The sequence below is a fragment of the Ambystoma mexicanum genome, chromosome 11 (genome assembly GCF_040938575.1).
Source record: "Ambystoma mexicanum isolate Mex_15411 chromosome 11, UKY_AmexF1_1, whole genome shotgun sequence".
Classification (NCBI taxonomy): domain Eukaryota; kingdom Metazoa; phylum Chordata; class Amphibia; order Caudata; family Ambystomatidae; genus Ambystoma; species Ambystoma mexicanum.
In genome coordinates, this window is record NC_090934.1 from 1480254776 (window position 1) to 1480280877 (window position 26102).

At 45.6% G+C, this 26102-nt stretch overlaps 1 protein-coding gene across 1 annotated transcript in view; it reads right to left on the reverse strand.

Annotated features, from left to right (window-relative positions):
* LOC138504607 (protein regulator of cytokinesis 1-like) overlaps positions 1–26102 on the reverse strand; it is a 281049-nt gene that overhangs the window by 35880 nt on the left and 219067 nt on the right. The window contains exon 9 of the mRNA XM_069625204.1: positions 25791–25886. Within this exon, the coding sequence (XP_069481305.1) occupies positions 25791–25886 (96 nt within the window). The remainder of the gene's footprint in view (positions 1–25790; positions 25887–26102) is intronic.

A 26102-nucleotide genomic window follows, 5' to 3' on the forward strand; every position in this document is an offset into this window, starting at 1 on the left:
GCAAAGATCTGTTATTTTAGAATTCGGGTCCACTAGCTTCTCAGGGAACTCCCTGGTTCCAAACCTAAGTTCAGCTGAAGTGACATCCTCTTCAGAGGAGTGTTCTTCAAAAATGGATGACATGGATCTGAAAAATTCCTGTCTGGGTTCAGGATGGAAAGCTTTTTCAGGTAAAGAGGGTGGTATCGACTTAGGCATGGGTAATGGCGTCGACTTGGGTATCAGGATTAATGAATGCCTGGATAAGACGTTGCTGGCTTTGACGTTTTCAAAGGCAGCTTCGATACGGTCGAAGAAGGCTTCGATACAGTTTGTTTCGACGCAGTAGTCAACTGTGTCCCAGAGCTGGGATACAATTATCATAAAATGAGGAATACGTGGGAGGACACAAGCCATTAGAAGTGGAGAAACCAAAGAGAACCCTAGTGATGGCAGACCCCCATGGATATTCCGCAACAGATTCCAAGCCAATTGGTTGAACGGGAGAAACAGGAGGCTACCAGGGAATTGTCACGCGAAAAGAGAAACTCATCCCGTTGAATATAAAGTCTATGAAATGGAACTAATAACGTGAGAACCATTATGAAAGCAGGAAAAGAGGTCGTTAAGACTGGGGCACAAATAAAAGAAACAATGTCCCACTGAGAGGAAGTGAATTCTATGAAGTGGAGGCAAGTGAAGCCCATAGGAGAAAAGACAAAAACAAGCCAGGCTAGGAGAGTGGGAATATTAACTGCCAAGGAAACATTCCAACTAAAAGTATTTTACAAAGTATAAAACACAGATCACTGTGGAACAAAAGGACAGAGTTGAAAGGGATTCCTGGAAAATGATCCCTAAAGGAGGAAAAGTCCAAAGAACTAGTAAAAGTTACAAAAACTTGTATGGAAGATGACGCAATACTATTTAAATTTAGCCTAACAAGGTGGTTCAGTAAATGAATAACGTTACGAGAAAAGACCGAGAACTGAGATATTCTACTGACCTTATTTAGTTAGAATAGTGGTAGGGTCAGTTAGTATTCATTTTTCAACAGCGTACTATCGCTTACAACTCAGACGACTGACAAGCACTTCAGATATTTACATAGGCAGGGAACACCCACATAGCAATAGGGAAAGTTAGCACTCTTATTTAATAAGTAAGGAGTAGAACCATCGACTCAATGTCCGTGTCCTTCTGACCAGCCACACTTCCCTGGACTTCCACAACACACAAATGGGAGGGGGAACTAGCTTCCAGTAGAAACAGATTCCCATGGTCAGCATCTCAGACATCCCTTACATGTTAGGCCCCTCAGTGAGAACATGCGTTAACTTTCCTGGGTGGTGCAAATCAGTTTAGATGCAGCAATAGTAGCTCAAGAGTCTCTAATGGATGAGGCAGGGAGAGACAACCTAATGCACTAAAGAAAAAGGACAGAAGAGACCAAATTTGAGTCTGGTATTCATGAATGATAAACTTAACACGAGTGTGTCCAGTCACTAATGAAAGATAAGCAACCGAAATCTACTCGGGTATTTGCAATGTAGAACCTAAACTCTGGAGGAAGTTGGAGAACATGCAGTCACCAAGAAAAGTGGCACGAATTAGGTAAGGGGAGAAAAAAAAAAACAGAGCAACCAAAGATTCAAGTAATGCCAGAGGAATAAAGTCGATCAGAAAGCTCTGTGTTAAAATAATTTGGTACTGCTAGCCTTATGTCCCTTGTGTCCAATGTGTACGGACAAAGATGTAGGCAGGACTGGAAACGGTCTCAACACTGATCAATGAGTCACGAGAAGCCTGGTACTATGCATGCACAGTGTGCATTGTTCTTGCCAACATAGACCCCCCCCCACCCACCATAGAAAGCTTTGCATGTGCCCAGGGGAAGGCAGCCGCTACCTGATCCTAACCCTGGGGGTAGTATCAGGGGGAAGGATCACATGGAACGAGATTGCCATCATGGGGTAAGTAGTGACTCCACTAGGAGGGATGCAGTATTCCTCTTCTGAAGATGAGGAAATCCCTCAGATATTTCATGGCATACTATATCGAATAACCTATTATAAAAATCCAGTTAAACGGAACCACATTGGTCCCTTAGAGACTCGAGAACTAAAGATGAAAACCTTCAGTTATAATGATCAAGTCTTAATCTTCACTCCAAATTGCAGACTCTTTACCCAAGCTCCCCTTACTCTAGTAACTCAGTTTATAGGACAATCTGATTTAATTGAGAATAAAATGGAACTTAATACTACACAATTCCCTAAGGACTTGGATTCCAATAATGATATGATGGCATTTATAACACGCCTATACACAGTGTCTCAAGGCGTGACAAGGGAGGGGAGAACAGTGGAAGACAGACAACGATCCTACTAGGCCAGGTGCCATTCAGATCGCGCAAGTGCGAGGGTAGGGAGAAAGGGAAGAGAGCAAGGGGAAGGGGGAGGGGAAAGTGACGTGCAGTACATGTAGGAAGAATAAAGACGAATAAATAAAACAGCCTGATGGTGGCAAGTGCAAGGTAAGGGAAGACATAAGTGCAGGTAAGGGGACTGAAGGGATTTCAGAACCAGTCCAAGTGCAGGGGGTTGCCAGGGAGGCAGGGCAGGTGAGCAAAAGGCGGGACATGGCCCCACGATCAGAAGGGATGGCCAGGTAACCGGTGCAGAATCGCCAGGGAATTTCAGCAGAGGAGAGAGGCAGAAAAAGCGGAACCAAAGAGGAAGGTTTTGAGGCGTTTCCGGAACCGGAGATGATTCTCCTCGAGTTTCAGGGAGGCAGGAAGGCTGTTCCAGAGGGAGGCCCCAGCCGAGGAGAGAGATCGACCACCAACTCGTTGCTTGGAGAAGTGGCTAACCCTGAGGGAGTTGGAGGCAGATGAGCGAAGAGCCCGGGAAGGAAGGTATCTAGGAAGAGAGTTGAAGGTAGTGAGGTCCCAGAAGGCCTTGTGGATAATGCATAGGGTTTTGAACTTAATCCTTGCAGCCACTGGGAGCCAGTGCAGGGATTTCAGTCCTGGAGAGATAAGATCCCTGGTCTTGAGGCCAAGGACAAGTCGCGCAGTCCTGTTTTGGGTAAGTAGCATAGGGCGGAGAGTAGAGGCAGGCAGATTTAGATAGAGGCTGTTGCAGTAGTCCAGCTTAGAGAGAACCAGGGCTCTGGAGACGGTGAGCTTCTGGGGGAAGGAGAGGAGAGGAAGAATACCTCTGAGGAGGTGCAGCTGGTAATGTGATTTCTTAGAGACTTCGGAGATGTTGCTAAAAGTTCTAAAAAGTACTAGGACAAAGGAAATCCGAGGCAATGGGGACTCGGAATAGTGAGTATTCAAAGGTGCAGTCTAGCCTTTCCAATTAGAGGATCCGAACCGGATAAACCCAGGATAAGACCCAGCTGTGTTGTGAAGCAGAGAAAGAAGCAGTTCATGGCCGTGCACGAGGCATAGCGGGAGATCAAGCCATCCGAGGTGCAGGAGTAGCCACAGGGAGAAGCCCGCCAGTAGAAGCCTCCCCAACAGGTAAAAACCAGAAGAACGGCAGCAGAAGATGGTGTACTAAGGAGCCCAGCTGTGAAGGAGACACGCTACCTAAGTAGAATGGGGAAGCCGCTGAAGATCAACAAAGCTGTCTACTTGCTCCCAGAGAACGCTGCACAACTTATATGAGGCTCACAGAAGCAGGAGATAAGGCAGACTAACTCTAGAAGCACCACTGCGAGGCCCAAAAGCCAGAGGGAGTCGCCGCAAAGAACCGGTCAGTTGGCAGAGAGTGAATGCGGACCCTGGGGCGCTCCGTGCATAAAAGCCGCCACAAACCGATGATTTTGAATACCGAACAATTGATAAATATAAGCAGAATGTATTTAACCTCATTCGTGCCAAGGACGAGCTCTCTCATCCTTGGGATACCCTCCCTGTTGCCAAGGACGAGATAATTCGTCCTTTCAGGCGCACTGTTTTGTGCGATCCCTGCAAAGCAGGGACCGCACAAAACTGTAGTAATCCAACCCCCAGGCTATGTGAGGGAGGTCCCCCCTCACTGCAAGGGGGCTGGATTACCTTCAGTTTCACGTCGGCGTGCGTAAAGCATGTCGCCGTGAAACAAAGTAAAATCACTGCAGCAGCCATTTTCGGCTGCTGCAGTGAAGAAATAAGGTAAGAGCCCTTCTTTCTCCGCGTCGATCTCCGGCTGTATTTCAAGCCGGAGATTGAGGCGGGTATCGTTGGAAAGGGGAGATTCTCCCCTTTCCAACGATACCTATTGGGCAGCAATCCGTGGGCAGCAATGTCACCGGATCAATAGAGATCTGTTTGTGATGCAGGGGGGGGGCTGCTTATTAGGTAAGCGGCCCCCTTCCCCCCGTGGCCCCAAAGCATGGGGCCACAGTGCTGGAGACCCCTGGGGGCAGATCACTGCCCCCAGGGGTAAAAATGAAAAAATAACATGGAAAAAATTTTAGGGGTGGGGAGGTGGAAGGGGGTTTGGGGCCCTGGGGCACACTAGGCCACCAGGGATATCGGAAAAAGGGGTGTCCTTGGAAAGGGGAGGCTCTCCCCTTTCCAAGGACACCACGTATATGACGCATTGCTGGTCACGGATCAGCGCAGAGCACTTGATCCGTGACCAGCAACCCACTGGACCACCATGGAAACGTTTGAAGTGGGGGCGAGGGGGGCTGCTTCAAGTAGTCTTCCCCCCCCCCAGCCCCCAAAGCATGGGGGCACATATGTGCACAACCCTGGGGGCAGATGGCTGATCATCTGCCCCCGGGGAAGGAGGGCAAAAAGAAAATAAATAGAACAGGGATGGGGGTCGGGGGCCTGGGATGTTCTTCCCCCCCATGAAATGGTGGTGGCCCCCTCCCTCTCCCACACCAAACGGACATGGGGGTCACCCATTGTATTCCTCCCTGGGGGCAGATTTATGGCCCCAGGCAGGAGTACATGAGGTGGCCCCCCATTCAATTGGGGGGTGGGGGAGGGCTACCAGGAATTAGTGTGCAGGCCCCCCAAATGATGGGGCCTGCAGGTTAGGTCCCCATGGGGGCAGATGGCTGATCTGGCCCCAGGGAAGGGGGCAAAACAAAAATGAAAATAAGAAAAGGGAATTTTGGGTGGGATGAGGAGCAACTAGCCACCAGGGATATATTTTACAGAAATGGGGGGGGGTGGCCCTCTCCCCCTCACCCCAAGGGGAAATGGGGGCACCCCTTGTAGCCCTCCCTGGGGGCAGATCTGCTCCTAGGAAGGGGCATCTGCCCCCAGGGAGGGCTGAATGAGATGCCCCCCTGCATTTGTGTAGGGGGGTAGAAGGTCACCCCCAGTACATTAGAAAAATTACCTGGCGTTTTAGGGTGCCCCTCAGCCCGCCCTAAAGTGTAGTGTACCTTTTCCATTTTTTTATTTGTTTACGAAACTTGCCTTGGCGCAGAGGGGCACATTGGTGTGCCAATCTGGCATCGGGGTGCCCAAACCTTACGCACCCCGGGGCCAGATTGGCACATCAATGAGCCTCTTTGCACCAAGGGGAGTTGGGTTACCAAAGGAAAATGGTGGAACGCTTTTTAGGGGGGCTGTGGGGCACCCCAGAGGGTCTGGGAATTTTATAATGGGATGGGGCATTGACCCCCCCCCCCCCTTTCCCCCCAGTCGCATTGGAGTGGTGCCATGTCATGCAGCCCTCCCTGGGACCAGATATCTGCTCCTAGGAAGGGACGCCCGAGCCCAGGGGAGGAGTGCAGGACAGCCCCCCCCCCCCTTATCTGCCACTGGGGAGGGCTACATGAGATGGGCTGCCCCTCCAATTTGGCCATGTGTGGATTCCCACGGGTATTCATTTTCAGCCAATTTCAGAGACATTTCCCTGTGTCCACTCACCGAAACACGTCACCAACAACAGATGTCATACCTTCTCGCGCTCCCACAGGTGTCCCGACGAAAAAGGTACCTCACATGTGCGGGTGCACCTACTAGGGGCGCAAAAGGAAAAGGGTAACCCGCTGGTAACCCCAAGCCTTTCGCCACAGCACAATTTGTTCATGTGTGCAACTTACAGATTTGGGCCTAGGGTGTCGAAGCCAGCAAGGAAAACGGGGAACCCCATGCATTTCCCAAAAGAGGACACCCCTGTGAATGCACAGAGGTCTGACTTGCGCAAAGTGGCCCAGAATCTACTACCCAGAACCCACGGCAAATTCCAAATTTGGGGGTAAAAAAAAAAAAAAAAAAAAAAAAAACACACAATTTCCAGACATTTCACACGCTGCCAACAACAGTTGTCATACCTTCCCGCGTTCCCACAGGTGTCGCAACGAAAACGGTACCTCACATGTGTGGGTTCACCAATCTAGCCGCAAAGGGAAAAGGCTAACGCACTGATAACCACAAAAGGGTTTGGGGAGATAACCTACAGATTTGGGCATAGGGTGTCCAAGCCACCAGGGAAAACTGGGAACCCTATGCATTTCTGAAAAGAGGGCACCAGTAGGAATCCAGAGAGGTCCAACTTGCGCGAAGCGGACCAGAATGTTTTACCCAGAACCCCCGACAAAGTGAAAATGTGGGTTTTTTCGACACATTTCAGATTTTGCCGGGGCTTCTTGGTAATAAATTCTGGGGCGATTTGCGCAAATCAGACCTCTGCGGATTCCCACGGGTGTCTTCTTTTCAGAAAAGCATGGGGTTCCCTGTTTTCATTGGTGGCTTGGGCACCTGAGGCCCATATCTGTATGTTGTGCTTGTCTGGAGAAAGTGTCAAATTCAGGTGTCGAAACAGACTTGGGGTTACCTGTGTTTTAGGCTTTCCCCATGGCGCACCACATGCAAGGTACCGTTTTCATCGGGACACCTGTGGGAACGCAGGAAGGTATACATTTGTTGTGTTTCTGTGGTTTTCATAAAGTTTTGACCAATTTGCTGGTGCCCTTTGTCATACAACCCTTTCATTTCCCAAACGTGCCGTACATTTAGTCGCTGCTTTAGGCACCATACACTTTTGTAACCTACACAAGTCACCTACCATTGAAAAGGTCTGCCTGTGCTCTTTCAAAAAATGTATGCTTGCCGTTCCTCACCACATTGGTTTTCCCCATTTACACATGCTAAGTGCGTCTGTTCAGGCCGTGAGCATAAAACTTCTGTGTACCATGGCTCAGTGTTTGGTTTGTGGTATTGCTTGGTTTGTAAAACACTACAAAAAATGTGTGCTTTCCTAACTGCAAGAGTGGGGTTAGTCCCTTTTGCCGTTTTCGGATGCATCATCTTCACTGGAATTGGCCTGGGAGGATCCTGACAATGTGGCTATCAATTGTCTCCATGCTATCAGAGGTCCCACTTTATTATCCTCCCCTCTGCTGGCTGCCTCATATCATGCTGCTGTCTCAGCGTCTGCCCACTCAGTAAATCATTCCACCATACCTGTAATCTAGGTCTATGGGCGTGGAAAACCTTGAGTTGTTTGAACTGTCAAACCGCTGTGGTGAAAAGGACATTTGTTGTTTCTTCAAGCAGGAGTGGTTGAGGGGAAAAAAAAAAACATTTCCATTTCTTTGAACGGAACTTTGTTGAAACGGAAGTATAATCAGAGTATTCCTGAACTGAACCAGGGTGAGGGAGTACAACCATGTTCGCAAGGAGTGCTTTCAAGAACATTTGAGTTTGAATTACAAGACTGTTTTGTTGAACTAAACTTTATCCCAATTTTCATTGTATAATTATGTTGTGTGTATTGGTGTGAGGGCCAGAGATATTTTGGACATTAAGTCCGTCTTTTTTTAATTTCTGTTTACTTGGTAGGGATCCCTCTCTATTAGGTTAGAGAATCCTAGGAGTTAATCAAACCCCTGTTTACTTTGAATAAATGGCAAACCTTGAGAAAAGTACCTTTCTGGCCGTCTCGCTTTTCTGACCCCTCAACATCCAAATACCAAAATATCGGTATTCAGAGGAAGAATCAGGAACTCGTACCAACTGGGGGTGCTTCTGGCAGCAGAGGGTATAGATACATTAATAGTCCTTTATGGAAGACACCATGCCTCTCACGTGACAAGCCCCCAAATGTACAGAAAAACATGCAATAACTCAATCGGCTGTGAAAGATACAGGTTTGCGCAGGGATCGGAATTGGAATTTATGGAGCAGAGCTGAAGTAGGGTTTGCCTGGGACCAGGAGCTACTCATGACCCGGTATCTACAAAATTCACCTTCGTGACGGAGCACCTGAAAGAGGTCTGAACTGCAGCATGCACCAATAAATGCATATTTCTTGAACCCCTCCTATTGCTGCGTTGCTATTTATTTATTTATTTATTGCATTTATTACTCGCCCAAACCCTTGGGTACCACGGCGATGTTACAGACAGCTTGGTTAAACATTTCTTGGACTTTGCCAATCGGGCGCAGTGCATGTGAATACAAAAAATAATCATACACGAAGACATTAAATGCAGGGTTTCAGTACACTGATATTTCCTGAAGTATGGAAGGGGATTTTTTAGTCTTGGTTAAATAGCCACGTTTTCAGGGATTTCTTGAAACCTGAGAATGTTTGCTCATTTTTGATGGGGAGGGGAAGAGTGTTCCAATATGTGGGTGCGAGGTATTGGAAACTACTGCCTCCTGCCTTGGTTGTCTTGTAGCGGGGGATAGCTAGGAGTAATTGACTGTTAGATCTGAGGGGCCTCTTAGATACTTTTCTGGTGATGGCGTGGTTGAGGTAGATGGGGACACATGAGTGGATGCATTTGAATGTGACGCACAGAGCTTTGAATGTGACCCTGGCTTTGATGGGGAGCCAGTGATGATTTCTTCTAATATTTGAGATATGATCCGACTTCCTTATTCCAAGGGCCGCCCGAAGGGCTTTATTTTGGATGAGCTGTAGTTTGTTTAGATTGGCTTTTGAGGTACCCAGGTAGAGTACGTTGCAGTAGTCGAGCCTGGATAAGATTAAAGCTCTTGCCAGCGTGATACAATTGGTGGGTGTCAAGAATTGGCGACTGAGAGCAATAAGTTTTGCGGTGTAGGATGTAGAGGAAGAGAGGGCGTTGATGTGCTTGGTCATGGTGAGGTTGGCATCAAGGTAGACACCTAGTGTTTTCACTTGTTTGAGTACTGATATATTTGTGCCATCAATGTTGATGGATGAGTAATCAGGATGTAATGCTTCTATTTTGGATTGGGAGCCCACAATGAGAATCTCAGTCTTCTCATCGTTGAGACAGAGGCTATTTAGTGCCATCCAATTTTGGATTATGGCATATATTTTGTTGATAGTGTCGGTGTCTTGAGTGTAGTCTCCCGATAAAGGGATGAGGATCTGGGTGTCATCTGCAAAGTTGGTGTAGATGACACCCATGTCGTCTAGCGCTGAGAAGAGGAGTTTGGTGTATGCATTGTATAATGTTGGTGAGAGACAGGAACCTTGGGGGACACCAATGGGTACTATGATGGGGTTGGCGGCTTGTTTACCTATGGCGACCCTGGAGGTGCGGTCAGCAAGAAAGGATTTGATCCAGGTAGTAGCTTCGGTGGAGAAGTTGAAGTCTTTCGCTAGTGTGGCGCACAGTTTATTATGGTCTACTAAATCAAACGCTGCGGAGAGATCGAGTAGGAGGAGGATGCAGAGTTTCCCTGAGTCTCTGATGGTATCCATCTGGATTTTTAGGTCAAGGAGCGCCGTTTCTGTGCTATGGTTGGGGCGGAAGCCTGATTGCCTCGTGCCAAGGAGGTGGTTTTGTTCGAGGTGAGTTTGGACTTGGTTGTATGCTAATTTATCCAATATTTTGAGGAGAAATGGGACAGTTGTTATTGGCCTGTAATTAGTGGGCACAGTGGGGTCTAGGGTAGGTTTTTTCAGGAGAGGGGTGACCCAGGCTTCTTTAATGCTAGCTGGTACTAGGTTAGTATTGAAAGATGCGTTGACGAAGTTGGTGATAATGGGGGTGAGGGTGTGAGCGCAGGATTTGACTACTGATGCGGGGACAGAATCGCCTTTGCAATTGGAGGCTTTAAGTTTGGCGATGGTGTCAAACACTACATTTTGGGATACTGGTGTGAAATGGAATGGGGCGCTGGTGAATTCCTGATGTGGTCGATTTAGGTTAAGGAGGGCAGGTTTGTTGGCTAGTGATTGTTTTTTGGATGTGATTTTAGGATGCTAGGTCTTCTACTCTATTGCTGACTTTAATCCAGTCTCCTGCCATATTGCTTTACAGGTCTTCATTTGTAACGTTACCTTTAAAATTCCTTTTCTTTTGAATTCTTTTCTGTCAGTTATTCCTTGCTGCTCCCCATTTATTCTTTACCCAGCTTTGTTGCTATGTCATTACTCCACTGGTTACTGCATTAATCTGTAAAGGTCGGTCAATTTGTCCGACGCCTCTTTCTGTGATGCAACCTTGCTACCCTCTCCCTCTGCTGTTCCTGCAGAGGCACTACTAATACACAGACCAAAAAATCCAACTTCCAAATGAGAAGCAACTATAACTGCATCCAGTACACAGGATCGTTCATGCTTTACATGTCTGCAAGTGGTACTTCACTATTGCAAATTCCCAGACACAGTTACTGTCATAGTTCCATTTGTGTGGCACCAGCTGGCTTGGCGAGCCAAAAGTAGCTACCAGAAACCTGTCAAGCTAAACATGCTCTTAGTGCTCCTCTCCAAGAACCGAATAGCTCCTAGCAATTTTGAATCCTGTATACAGTGGAAGAAGCACTTTGATATCCACAGAGCAGGCCAGACAATGAGCAAGAGAGTGCCACTGGGAGTGGTGCTGGGCAAAAAAATGCAGGAACATACACTGAAACAGATGAAAGTTCGAAAGACACAAGGAAGATCGAGGGAACAGAATTTGGGAAGACAGCAGAGCAAAAAAAATAAAAATAAAAGTGCATCAACCACGGCACCCGGAGTGTAACAAGGCAATGTTTGCAAGGCGCAGTCCATCTTCATGGCGCTGGAAAGGTAAGTTGGCTATGTTTTTTTTTAAAAAAAAACGATTTATTAGTTTACAACACACAAACAAACAACTCGACAGTTTCAGTTTCCAGCTTCTTAGCATACAATTTGCATATCTTTACTATGGTCATCCTCCCCTCTTAACTCGAGCTTCCTCCATTCTTTCTCCAAGTGTCATGTCTCAGGGGACTCCTCCCCTTCACTACTCTGAGGCGTATCTTGTTTGCTTGGTCTGGTTTGGGTGGATCCCGTCAGTGTGGCCACCAGTTGTCTCCATGCTATCAGAGGTCCCACATCGTTTTCTTCCCTTTTGCTGGCTGCCTCATACCATACCACTGTTTCGGCGTCTGCCCATTTCAACAGATCATGCCACCACACCTCTATTCTGGGTCTGTGGCTTGTTTTCCAGCCCATGGCAATTCTATTTTTAGACAGAATGTAGGGCAGATCCTTGAGTTTGCTCACGTGTTTCAAATTGCGTGGTCTGGTGAATCCTCCTACCATGCATGCCCACACAGACCCTACATCTAGCTTAATTCCCTTTTCAGCTAGACATAGGTTAACTTCACTCCAAAATGTCTCCACCTCAGGGCACGCCCAGAACATATGAATCATCCAGGCTTCCACCTCCCCACACTTGGGGCATGTTTGTATTTCTGTGCCACCAAATGTGGCGATCTTTTGTGGGGTCATGTATGCCCTGTGGGTTATGCACAGCTGCATCTGTGGCAGCTTTGCATTTATAGACACCTTTTTATGTTCTCTGTGCCCTTTCCCATAGCCCATCTTGCATGGGTGCTCCTGCCTCCTCCTCGCAGTCCAGTCTCAGCTGGGACACCTCTTTACCCACTCTAGACATCACCAATTCATTGATCCGGGATACCTAATGCCCTCCTTCAGAGATATATATTGTTTCTATAGCCATGGCAGGTTGTTCTGCTAGCTTTATTTTTTTTTTATTTGCATTTGGTTTCGAAAACAAAAGAAACCTTTACAAAAAAGGATAATTTCAATACGATAGAATATACATACGAAACATGATACAAAACTATCAGATTAAAATTGCATAGATTTACATTGCATCTTTTTACAAAGAACAAGTTACTTAGCAACTGTAACGTTCTTTCGACTGGATGTTCCTCCTACGTATTCCTCATCTTGTGATAATTCGTTTCGCCAGCTTCGGAATTTCTTTTTTTCAGCAGAGGGCGCTATGCTCGAGGTTGTGACGTCGAATGTCCCTCGACGGGCTCTGTACCGGGTCGACGTCACTGATGGTATAAGTAGCTCGAGCCGCGCCCGTTGGCTTCAGTTCTGTTTGAGGAAATACTCGTGGAACATCCAGGCGTATGCTGTGACTGATCGGCCCATCGTGAGAGGAAATTGTAAGAAAACAAACTGTACTGCGGGGTAGGCTGGGAGGGTCGATGAGGAATACGTGGGAGGAACATCCAGTCGAAAGAATGTTACAGTTGGTAAGTAACTTGTTCTTCGAATGGATTGTGTCCTCCCACGTATTCCTCATCTCGTGATAGATTCCCATAGCAGTGACCAATTTGGAGGTGGGAGTGCTAGTTTTTGTTTTCATGTACAGCGTGAAGTACCGCTCTGGCAAATAGCCCCTCATTTGAGGATGAGGCATCTAAGCAGTAATGTTTGATGAAGGTATGCATTGATGCCCATGTTGCAGCTGAGCAAATATCTTTTGCAGGGACTCCCCTCTTCAAAGCCGCAGAAGTAGCCATTCCCCTTGTGGAGTGAGCACGTAGCCCATCCGGTGGGCCTTTTCCTGCTAATCTGTAGCATTCAATTATAGCCAGAATGATCCAGGGGGATATGGATTTTTTTGTCACCGCTAACCCCAATTTACGACCCGTGTAGCCCACAAAAAGTGGTTGTCTTGATGTAATTTTGCCATTCTTGCAATGTAAAAGCTGAGGGCCCTCCTGGGGTCCAGCCTATGTAATCTCTCCTCTTCCTTTCCCAAATGAGGAGGATAGAATGTTGGTAAAACAATATTCTGCGACAAATGGAAGTCAAACTACTTTCGGTAAGAAAGATAGTTTAACTTTCAGAACTACTTTCTCTTTGTAAAACGTGGTGTATGGAGGTTTACATGAGAGAGACTGTAGTTCACTAACCCTGCGGGCTGATGTTAATGCCACAAGAACAGCCTTTAGTGTTAAAAGCCTCAATGGACATGAGTGCAGAGGATCAAATGGTATACATGTTAGGAATTTAAGAACTAAATTAAAATCCCAAGTTGGAACATGAAATGGTATTGGCGGGTATACATTTGTAAGTCCTTTCAGGAACTGTATTATTAATGGTATTTTAAAGTAAGAAACCTCTTCCAAGGAGCGCTTAAAAATGGACAGCGCAGCAAGATATCCTTTCATTGTTCCGATCTGGAGCCCCAGATTGGCTAGATGCAATAGAAAAGAAAGCGCCATTGGTCTGCTACACTGAAAAGGGTCCACATCCCTATCTTTGCACCAGTTACTGAACTTATTCCGACGACACTGGTACAAAGATTTTGTTGCTGGCCTTCTGGCTGAAAGCAAAATCTCCATTACGTCATCCGGAAGATCCCAATCCTTGTATCTCAACCTCTCAGAAACCATGCATGAAGGTTGAGTGTGTCGACCTCTGGATGGAGAACCCGACCTTCCTCTTGCGAGAGAAGATCCTCTTTGTGGAAGATGTACTGGAGGGCAGATGGACATGTCCAGAAGGTCCGGGTACCACGTCCTCCTGGCCCAGTCCAGGGCAATTAGGATCATGGTTTTCCTGAACTTTCTCAACCTCCCGATTACTTGAGGAATCACGGGGACTGGAGGAAACGCATACAGCAGGGGAAAATCCCAATCCACTACGAACGTGTCTCCTAGAGATCCTCTCGGGGGAAATTCCCTTGAGCAATACTGATCACACTTCCGGTTTACCCTGGGTGCGAACAGATCCACTTGAGGGGTTCCCCAAAGGGCGAAGATCTCCAGAAGGACTTCCTGAGCTAACTCCCACTCGTGGGAGACTGCTCTGCCTGCTCAGAGCGTCTGCTGACGTATTCTGCTCCCCAACTAGGTGAACTGCCGATAGAGAGATTCCCTCTTGTATTGCCAAGAAACAGAGCTGCATTGCCTCTCTGCACAGAGGTAGCAATCCTACGCCTCCTCTTTTGTTGAGGTAGTACATGGCCACTGTGTTGTCCGTCATTATCAGGACATTTTTTCTCTGTACGGAGGGCAGGAAGGCTTTCATTGCTAGTCTGATTGCCCACAGCTCCAATAGATTGATGTGTAGTTTGGATTCCGATGGAGACCAACATCCGCTGACTGTCAGATCGTTGGTGTGAGCTCCCCACCCCGTGAGTGAGGCGTCCGTCACTACTGTTATCTCCTGCCACGGTTGACAAAAAGATTCACCCTTGAGGATATTGTCGTTGCAAGCCCACCATGATAGATCCTGAGCAACTGCGCTCGGAACTTGCAAAAGATCCGACATCTTCCCCGAGAATTGGGATCACCGAGTTCTGAGGGCCCATTGGAGGGATCTCATTCTCAGTCTGGCCTCTGGCACCAGAAAAATGCAGGATGCCAGGAGACCGAGCAACCTCAGGAAATCGAAAGCCCGCAGATGCTGGGCTTTCTGGAATTTTGTTACCATCTGCTGGATGTGGAGAGCTCTCACCTCGGGCGGCGAAGCTTTGCCCGAGGAAGTGTCCAAGACTGCTCTGATAAACTGAAGTTGTTGGGATGGTATCATGTGAGACTTCTTGAAATTTAGGGAGAAGCCCAGATTGTGGAGGAAGTGGCAGGTGATCGACAGATGTTCCTGAGCTTGTTCTGGAGAACGTGCTCTGATTAGCCAGTCATCCAGGTAGGGGTAGACGTGAATCCCGCCTCTCCTGAGACTCGCTGCCACCACCGCCATCAGCTTGGTGAAAACCCTTGGAGCGGAGGTCAGCCCGAATGGCAGAACTCGAAACTGATAGGCAGAGCCGCCAACTGCGAACCTCAGGTATTTTCTGTGCTTGGGATGGATTGGCACGTGAAAATAAGCATCCTGAAGGTCCAATGATACCAACCAGTCTTGCAGCTGGAGAGCCTGAAGGATCTGAGAAAGGGTTAACATCTTGCACTTGTTCTTCCTGAGGAACTTGTTCAATCTTCTTAAGTCCAAGATGGGTCTCAATCCTCTGTCCTCCTTTGGGATGAGAAAATAAAGGGGAGTACCAACCTTTCTTACTCTCCGCTACAGGTACATGTTCTATTGCACCTTTCTCTAGCAGGGTTAAAATTTCCTGCTAAAGGAGCGGGTCCAGAGTTTTGGTAGAGCTGGCTCCCGGTGGATGATAGTGAGGTCTTTTTAAGAAAGGAAGGAGTAACCTTGAGCTACTGTTTCCAGTGCCCAAGAATCTGAAGTAATGCCTCGCCATTCTTTCAGATGCTGAGAGATCCTGCCTCCCACTGGTGTTTTGTATGATAAGACCTTAGAATGATTTGGAGGCGGCTGCAGGAGCGGCTGAGGGCATAGATGCCGTTCCTGAAGATGGCTTTGTAGTCTTTGCTCGTCCACCACGAGTGACATTCCTCTTGCCCCTTTGAAAAGCCTGTCCTCTTCCTCTACCAACAGAGGAGTAGTATCGAAAAGGACGACCCCTCTAGGAAAATGAGCCTGAATAGGGTTTTTGAGGCTGTCGCATGGAGGCACTAAGTTTTGGCTGCCGCTTTCGAGGTCTGTAGTTTTTCTAGGCTCTCATCAGCCTTACTACCAAACAGCCTCGAGCCATCAAAGGGCATGTTGAGAAGTCTGGTCTGTACATCTGGTGCAAATCCGACTTTCTCAACCACGCAAATCTGCGTAGCACTTTGCTTGATGCCATGGACCTGCTAATACTATCAGCAGTATCCAGTCCAGACTGGAGACATTCCCCCATTTCCTCCTTCCCGTCATTGACTATATTCAGGAAGCCTTTCCTTTCCTCGCCTTCCGGAATATGTTCAGCCGCCGCCGAAATGCATTCCCACAGGGTATGTGTGAACCTGGCCAGGGTACAGATGACATTGGTCGATTTCAAGGCCATGCTACCCGAAGTAAACACTTTGAGCCCATGCATCAACCTTTTTGTCCTCCCTGTCCAGAGGTATGCTTGGGTAAGCTGTCTGCCTGGAAGTAGTGGCGGCCTGAATAACCAGACTTTCTGGTGCAGGGTGTCTACTCAGGTATTCTGGATCAGAAGTAGAAGTTCTGTACTTCTTTGGGAGATTGCGGTCTACTGCAGCAATGCTATCAGGTTTTTCCCAGTTCTTTTCAACTGTCCTTTGGAGCGCCCTGTGGAAAGGGAGAACTGGGTCTTTCTGGGGTCCCCGGACTATAATGTCCGTCATATCGTCTTGTTCAAACGTAGGGGAGGCTCTTACCCAACCCATATATTCCATCACCCTATTCATCAAATTCCTATACCGTGAGTCTGCATGTTCTGCAGGATCAGGTGCAGCAAACTCCAATTAGGGTGATGTTTCGATACCACTAGCAGAATGAAGAGTTCCAGATAGTTCTCATTTGTCACTCAGGATTTATCAGTTCCTCTGGAACTTCTCTAGTGCCATATTTTATTCCAAAAGGAGTGACCTCCTCAGTCTGAGCCAGATTCTTCAAAAATTGAAGACATGGACCTAAAGAAGTCCGATTTTGGTAAAGGTGTAAACTTCTCTTCCTCCTGATTTTTTGTAGAAGGAATCAGTGTTTTCTTCGAGAGGGGGGTGGGGGGGGGGGGTCGAAGGAACCTTCGTTGCAGGATTCGACAAAGGCAGAGGATAATATAGGCTTCAACGTCGGAGCTGTCGGCGCTCTACTTCGACAACTTTTGTTTTTTATGAGGGATCAGAGAAACACTCGATCCTCGAGGATCTCGCGACGATTTGTTGACTCTAGATTCAAGGGTACTACTAGGCTTTACCGTCTTAGTTCCAGACCTCCCTGCGCAGTCCAATGGAGCAACCGGGGTCTGGCTTTTTTGAAGGTTTCTTTGAGGGGGTCGAGGCCGCGTTCTCAAAGACCTGCATCATTTTTCTCCTAAAGCTTTCCCATTTTGAAGGGGAATCCGATCTAGTCAGACATCGAACCAATTCCGTCGATGAATCGGACGATGACGATGGAGATCCAGGTCTCCTTTTGAGCTTTTTAGAAGACGAAGAAGATTGTCTCCACCTGTTACGAGATCGGGATCTCTTCGAATGTTTTTTATGACATTCCGATTCCTTTGAATCGGACGATTTATGTTTTTTTAGACAAGGCTTTCGAAGAGCCCTTCGTCGGCTCCCGCCCCACCGCCAACTTACTTTTCTTCTCACGGAGGGCCTTCTCAGTCATTGACTGACAGGAGCCACAGTCGCCGGTTCGATGGTCTGAGCCCAGACACCAAAAACAGATATGGTGAGGATCGGTGATAGACATCTTCGACCCGCAGTCATAACACTTCTTAAACCCAGTTTTGGGAGTCGGAACGGTCGATGAAGAAGACATTTTCTTGACATAAAATCTCGAAGCGCGCCGTTCACGAGAGCGAAGCAATTGGAAAAACAGAACTGAAGCCAACGGGCGTGGCTCGAGCTACTTATACCATCACTGACGTTGACACGGTACGGAGCCCGTCGAGGGACATTCAACGCCACAACCTCGAGCACAGCACCCTCTGCCGAAAGATTTTTTCTGAAGCAGCGAAGCTAGCGAAACGAATTATCACAAGATGAGGAATACGTGGGAGGACAATCCATTCGAAATATACTTTTACACCAAATTTAAATGAATCTAAAACTAAGAAATACTCTTCGTTCTTAACTAAACTATAAGGCCACAAACATTAGATAAGACTCGTATAAGAAATCTATTTCACATTCATCATGTTCCACCATACTACCTCTGGAAATATCTTTCTGTTGTGATACAAATTGTCCAAAGTAAGTTTCACGTTCCTCATGAATCAACTCACAAGCCAATAATAAATATTGCGGTGTCTGCTTTACAATAGTGCTTTTACAAAAGCGCCATTGAACATGCCCTTTTCCCAATTTGTCTCCGATTTCATGGATTTGCCCAGTTAGCAATACATTAAAACGGAACCGCATAAGCTTACTCCTCCAAATCCTATCAGGAAATGTGCTTAAATATGGTTCCAAAGTACCCACCAGCTTCCAATCTGATACCATTTGACCATACAGGGGCGAGGTCTTTACTTTTTCGTTAGTTTCCGTCCAGTCAGCCCACCTTAGTTGGGTTTTTACTTCTATTGGCTTCTTAATTAGGAGTTCGAGATCTATACCAATTTTTGCAAACAATGTTCTAGAAGATTCATACAACGATGATAGGAAATTCGATTTGGTTTTACCCAATCTCAGAGGCAACCCAGAATTGAGTATGTTATTACCTGTTCCCAGTAAAATTTCTCTTAATGTCATTTTTTTCCACTCAATTAGACTTTTGAGTGATTGAAGGCCTAGTTCGTACTTAATAGATGAAATAGGGATACATTTTGGGAGAAAGAGTATGCTTTACCAGAACTTAGATTCTATCCTTGCGATTGTGTTTTCAGCACATCTCGGGAAGAATTCAAGACCATAAGTGAGCTTGGGAATAACTTTAGAGGTAAAGAATCGTATCAGAGGTATCATAGAAAATTTACAATACATCTTGTCAATTCTTTTAGTTTGTGCATCAATCTGGACACGCGCTCTTCCAAAACATTCCCGTATAAACATTTTTATTTACAAACACAGGGTAACCCAAATATACAAATGATCATCTGATTTCAAGTTTGTGGTTGTTTAAGTACCAACAAAATCTTGCTGGTTTTTTAGTTGAACCCAGGATAAGGATTCTAGATTTCCCTTCATTTATACTTAAGCCGTTGACATCAATATACTCTTTAAATTTGTTTATATCATTCTTTGTAATCCTATCTGTGTTCTATCAATCAATAGGAAATCATCGGCTTAAGAGCACCAGTTTAGTTTTATTCCTTCTATTTTGGGGGAGATAAACGAGGCCACATCCAATAGGGAACCCACATCACAGACAAAAAGATTGAACAGAGTAGGGCCAAAGATACAGCCTTGCCTCAGGCCATTCCATGTGCATATTGGAGTTGATAATTTGCCTTCCTGGTTCAGCCGGACTTTGATCACAGATCTCTCATGCAGATGGATAAGGAGATATAATATATTCCCTGGCATTCCTAACAATGCCATTTTTGACACAGTAGAGACCTATTCACATTGTCGAAAGCTTGTGACAGGTCTATACTAGCCACATATGTCAGGGGAACCTTGTCCTTAAAAGGATTGTCCTGTAGAAGTGAAAACATGAGACCTCCCAATTCGGTCCCCATACACTTTCTGAAGCCAAATTGCTTAAAATCAAATATTGCATCTGTTTCTGCCCATTCTTCTATTAGCTTCAATACCAAACCGGCAATTATCTTAGAGTCTGCGTCCAATAGTGCTATGGGCCTGTAGTTCTGTGGGTCGCCTCTAACCCCATTTTTGTATATGGGTATAACATAAGAACTTCTGCAGGAGGATGGAATGTGTTTTGTTACAGCAATACTCCCAAGGAACAGGACATTTGCCCACTGGAACGGGTTCGCCTTAAAAATGACGTTTGCCAAACCATTGGGTCCTGCCGCTCTAGATGGATTTGATTTATTTATGTCATTATCTCAACCTCTGTAAAGTAACACTCCCAGTCAAGTCCGTATATACCAGAGGTAATTGAAGGAGAAATCTTATTTACTGCATAAATATCCCCAAAGTGTCCTACCCAAACGTCCTCTGGGACACTGTTCACTTGTGACATCGTAAGAGGAGATTCAATTGAGTGTATAAGCGTCCAGAAATTTCTGGAGGAACCATCTTTAACAGCCCTTAGCATAGCCTCGCCGTCTGATTGTAGCATCTGGGCCTTGAGTGTAGACAATTTTTAGTTTGTTTTTCTTTATGAATGTGCTTATTTTTCCCCCTCCCAATCAATAGGAAGGGTTATAATTTTCCAAATATTTTTATTGCACATTTTTTATGATCTTTAACTAGATGGTCAAAAACATGTGGATGCTTAACACCTAGGATTCTCCTCTTGCGGCTAATAGAATTAGTAATTATTTTCCCTGCATATGTACTAAATTCCTCACTCGAGAATAGCTTCCATCTTTCCTCTAGCTGTAGTACTTGGCAATTTAAATTAAGAGCCGTGTTTATTTTCAGCACATTACCCGTGTGCCAGGTTATTCTGTTCCCTGTGTTCACTTCTATTTTTTGTAGTGTTTCCTTTTTTGCTGTAGTAATCTAATGTTCATTTGTATTAGAAGGAATCTGTAATCACTAAAGGTGGTGTTAATTGGGTCAAAAGAGTTACATACTTTGAGTAGTATACTCGACATAAATATGTGGTCAATTGTGGAACTGTATATGCCATTCGACCAGGTATAAATGGAATCCAAACTCTTTCAGGTGATTCGCGTGAAGTAAACCCCAATTTGAGAGGGATGTGGACCATATATGGCCTTGGAGTGTTTTCCTAGAACAGCCCGATGGGCCTCCCTCTATTGTTTGGGCTTCCTCTCCTACAAAAGACAGAATATCTATATTAGATTCAGATTTTGAACTCCTATTGTCTGGAATAAGAATTTCAGCATTCAAATCACCAGCGATTACTACCTGTAAACCTTTGTATTTGATGTTCAGGACAACCAGGAGGGAGTTAATCTCCTTGATTTTATTAAATAAATTATGAAGGGGTTTAGAGTAAATATTCACCACCAATACATACATTATGCCCATGTCTTGTCTCATTTCCAAAACCACTGCCAAAACCCCAGGTACCAGGGAAATAGTCTCAAGGATTTTTAAACCTACCCCTATTCTTACTGAGATAATCAACCCCCGAGGGACGACCCCTACTTGATTTGGATGCCAATTGAAACCTTGACCCAAACCCATCAATATGGAATTTGCATGTCATCCAAGATTCCTATAAACAGATACTATTCGTTACTAGTTCAGCACACAGCTCTTTAGAGGATGTTAAATGCGAGTAACCCCTAGAGTTCCAGGATAGTAGTTTGATCTTATTCTAAAGGCCAGATTACATTTTTTTTAATTCAACTATCGAGTCCTTCAAGGTTTGTGCCAACCACATCCATGAATTGACATTGCTTTTGGGGGGGAGCCAATTACTTTGATAAGCAGTTCCCTCTTTCCAGACTTCGCTCGCTTCTTCCACCTTTACATATGGTCCCACCCCAAAATTCCTACTGTACCCTTCGAGTCTTTTTCTGAGATCATCTCTCTCATTTCCATTTGGCATAGGGCCATCAATTTGTGTATTTAGGACCAGGTTAAAGTCTTTTGCGTCATATCCCAGTCTGTTCAGTTCCATGACCTCCTTAAGAACCAAGTCGTGCACAGTACGAGAGTGAAAGACGATGTACAAAATCAAAACGTTCAGGGTGAATGTAATCGATTAGTTTTAGGTCAGCTGATGTAAGGAGTCTTAAATTGGGAACTCTGCTGAGCAAAGAGCACACTGTTTCTATTCACACTGGGAGGACCTCCATAACCAAATAGAAAGAATGGAAATAGACTTGGGTAGTCTCATTATTGGTCTTCACCAGCAAATTGTACCAAAATCCCCCGTCAGAGGGGGATTAAAAGTGTTACCCTCTGAGTCTGCATTATGCTGTAAGGATTGTACCACAATGTGTGTGCCAGAGTTGCTTTCTACTTCTATGGGAGCTCCCCGTTTGAGTCTCCATTGTTAATGGATCATGGGCACCTTCACCAGGTTTAACACTGGACTCAACTGTAGGTTTTCCTACTACTGTGAGGTCATCATTTACTTGGATTGCATTTGAATGTTGTAATAAGGTGACTTCTACTGTGTTTTTAATCAGGGAAGTCAGCAGAACGATGCCCTTCTGTCTCGCCTGTGTATGACAATCCCTTACCCTTGAGGGCAACACTTGGTTCCATTTTTGATCGTTAGGTTCTTTCAGTGGCACAGATTCAGTTGATGTAATTTGTTCATTAAATACCTCCACAAATGTATTTGGTCTGACCAACTGATCGTTAAGACAGGTTTGCAGCGAGTTTAGAGTCTTTAGCCTTCTTCTTTACCTCTATTTGAACACTCCCACCTTTCTGGGTTTTATTAAAGAGCCTTGTGTTTTGTTCAAGTATATTTGATTTTAGGATAGGAGTGTCTGGGTGATTCTGGGACTTCCGGCCCAACCTATGTGGTGTTTTTTGTTGATGCTCCTGGGCTCGCAAGTTTTTCGAGAACAACTGGTATGTTTCTTTACTTTCAATGACTTTAGGTCCCTTTGTACCCTTATGCCTCAGTTAGTGTATTAGATAGAGGCAATGGACGGTTCTTTCTCCTTTAAACCGTTTGGGTACAGGGTAACCCTAGTGGGCCCCAAAGGTATGGTTCCTTTGTTCTCTTTCTGAGCATTATTCCCTGTAGGATCGGGATTATTAATTTATTTTGTTATTTGCATTATGCCTAGGAGGGATTTAGATTCCTCGTCCAGCTGGTGGAGGTCCTTCAGGACATCGTCACTAGACTGGTTTTTCTGTTTCCTTTCATTACTATTTTTTTGGGACTTTGTTTTGCCTTGCGTTTCTCTAGGCGCATCGCAGAGCGTCTTTCTTTGCGAGTGAGTACCACAATGGGGCTTCCGTCAATATGGGTCTCCCGCTCCCAATCTTTACAGTTACTCAGCATTCCAGGCTTACCAACTTCCGTATCTAAGTCTATCAAATCTGTCAGGGTGGAAGGACTGTCCTGTGTTACAATATCCTCCTAAGAGGAGGAACTAAAAGTAGTTTGCATACATTGTGTGAGATGCAAAGATTTTATTGCATCCGTAAGATTTGTTAACATAGATAACATTCAGTGATTTTCGCAGTAGTTGTAGCTACTTCTTTCATTAGGCTCCCGTCCTCCTCATCTTCCCCTTTACCCTCTCCTCCATCCACCAGACGTTGAGGCTGGTGCAAGCTCTTCGGGGTTATCAGGGTTTGTGGTTCCCCTCACCCCGCTGTCACTGTGCCTGCCTAGAAATGTGGGCTGAGGGGGAGCCTCGCAGGGCGGCAAGATCTTACATAATTCACAACTAGGTTTTTTTTGTTCCATTAACAAAGACATTATTACGTCACATGTAAACATCGCTCCATCCATTTTATTTAATTTTGCCATAATTTCAACCAGTGTGTTTTTCATTGTCCTCATTTCCCAATTAGTTTGTTCGTGCCCCTTCTCTAGCAGATTCAATATGCATGTCATTACTGTGAAAGAGTACTCACCATCCGGGAGTGTTTCCGCTTCATTGAATGAACCTACTGCCCCCACCCCCCCATGCTGAGAGCTATCAATTGCAAATACATTGCTCTTACTCTGAATACCATAATGTAAATTTATTTTGGGGTCAATATCTATGACCCCGAGAATTAAGTTTAGGTCGTGGACCGGGGAGCTAGAGTTCACTTTGATAGAGGGTATGTGATCCCGATGACCCAACACTGTCCGTACTTTTCCGGGATCAACTGGTAATAGTTTTGCTTCTTTGCTATTCTCCTGAGAGCTCTATTTTCCACTCTTATTGGTCTCAACTGAACCGGTGTGGAGGGACCCAGGGAGAGGCAAATGCGACTTCCCAGTTCTGCTTCTATGACTGGGGCAATTAAGGAGCAGTCCGAGATCTTATTTTTGAACGGTTCATGTAATGGTCCCTCAACATAGGAGTCCCATACTCCCCTGTTCCCTCCCTTTTGTTGCTTCATCTACTATCAACCAATTGGATGTAGAGAGATTAAGACATACGTGTTTGAACAGTTAAATATGGTAGAGCCAACACGTCAATCGCCTCCCTTACTAATAAATATGTAACGTTCTAATTCGAGTGTATTTCAAAAATACCCGATTTATTATCTGCAGATTTGGAGTCCTGGCCCCCCGCGCCTCCACGCCAAACAGCCCAACAGTCCACTTGTAGCTGCACGGGTGCGCGTGTTAGTGGATAGTTGTAGGCTTGCAGGGAGGGCGGGGCCAGAAGAACGCAAGGTGGCGTTTGGTCCGTGTAGTTTACACAAAACAGTCTGTGTTGCGAGCCATAGTAGGATTCCTCTTGGGGACGGCAAAGGCAGGCCGAGAGGAAACAGCAGCACCTCAGCCCAACAGTCCACTTGTAGGCACTATTTCAGACCATGTCCCCTTCACCTGATTGACCACTCTGGTGTAAGTGATGTATTGCCCCTGTTGGGTAAGTTGGCTATGTTTGGAGCTTTTGCTGCGTTGAAGCTTCTGCAGGTAGCCATCTTTGAATGGAGCTTGCCAAACGCTGCAGTATAGATGGTGTGCCAGTGTCCACCAAAGACACCAGGACGGTAATGGGTGGCCAGTCATGATAGAGCAGCACCATAAATGTGATTTTATTCTAACCTTGGATTGGAAATATTCCCAAGGAACAGGACACATTTTTAGGAACACAGTGCAGCTTCAGGAAACTAGAATTGCAGAGAACCTTCTAGAAGGTGCACTCAATTAATGCATATACAACCAATTGTCACAAATAGCAGAATACTCGACATATTCTGAGGTATGACCAGGTGATTAGTCTAGAGCAAAAGAGGTCACCTTCTTTCTGGTGGATTTTCTGCCCTTGTAGGGATATGGCCTAAGCCAGGAAGAAGCCACTACGCCTGCTGAGGAGCCAGCTGAGGCACCCGGAAACTGCCAAAAGAGAAAAAGCCGAAAAGGCTAAGAGAAATTCAGTCTTCTGCAGTATAGGCTTGATGGTAGCAGTAATGGAGGAGCCAAATAGTCCAAGATGTCCAACCAACAGAGGAATCCAGGAGAAAGGGTTGTCTTCTTGATCTGTAGCAACAGCGATTCTCCAGAAAGTCTCCGTTGCAACCGTGTAAATGTATAGAGCAATGAGGATAAGAGTCCATTGGAACAGGCTGCACAGTGTGCAGAGGTAGCGAGAAACAAGCGAGAAATAGAAGTTTGATTGGAGCGAAGCAGAAACAAGCAGCGATCCAAAAAGACCAAGGCAGCGAGTGAGTGCCGAGATCAGCGTGTCAGAAAGGAGGCAGTGGCTGTGCACGGGAAGAGCCGAAAGAGCGAGGCGAGAAAGGCAGGCAGAGAAAAAAGGAAATGGAGCGAAGGGATGAGGCAAGGAAAAACAGTCTTGCCCAAAAGAGGAAGGCAGGGGTTGCAATGCGTGGCATGCATCCCGATGGCCTAATGTATAGGGAGTGAAAAACACTATCTTGGAAAAAAGACTAGAACGGGTAAGTTATTCTAGTTAAAACGTGACAGCAAACTAATGGCACCATCGATTCCATATCTTCCATAAGGGGCGAATTCTGACACTAATTTGGAGCCAAGAAACCTTAATTGGCGAGGCCTTCAAATGGCACATTGTGGAGAAGGTACTGAAGTTGCATTAGCTCCGGTAGCATGTGCATTCATTTTGCTACAGAAGTAGATCCAACAAATTGAATAACTGGAAGAAAATACACAATCACTTCACAATAGTAGACATAAAGGACGCATTACATAACTCTGCAACTAGAATCCATTGCAAACCTGGCCATTACCTAAAATCTGGGGAAGCTTCAGAATTACAGAATGAGTGGTGGCAGGACACATGAACAAGTGTAAATAAGATATGGCGGGGCAAGAACATGTTTGCAAGATGAATTTGTTGTTTAGGACAATGACCTGTATCAAATAGTGAGGAAATACATGATCACTTGTAACTTGTGCTGTATGTAGTACCTTTGGAAGCATTCGTTCAAGTTTAACTCGCTGCTTTTCTTCTTTTAATAGATTGCCTCCTCGGTTTGCAAATCTATTGGGGTCTCTAGCTTTTTTCTAAAGAGAACAATAAACAAGGATTATAAATACAACCATATATAAACAGGTTTTAACACAGCAAAAGGCTTTATAACAGTTTAACGCATAACCGTACCCAAACTCAAGATGTAAATAACGATTTCCTTTTTTCCAAGATGCACAACTAATTAATTAGGTAATTCCATTTTCATATGACAGGAAAAGGTTCTTTGCACTATTGAAGTGCAAGGAATC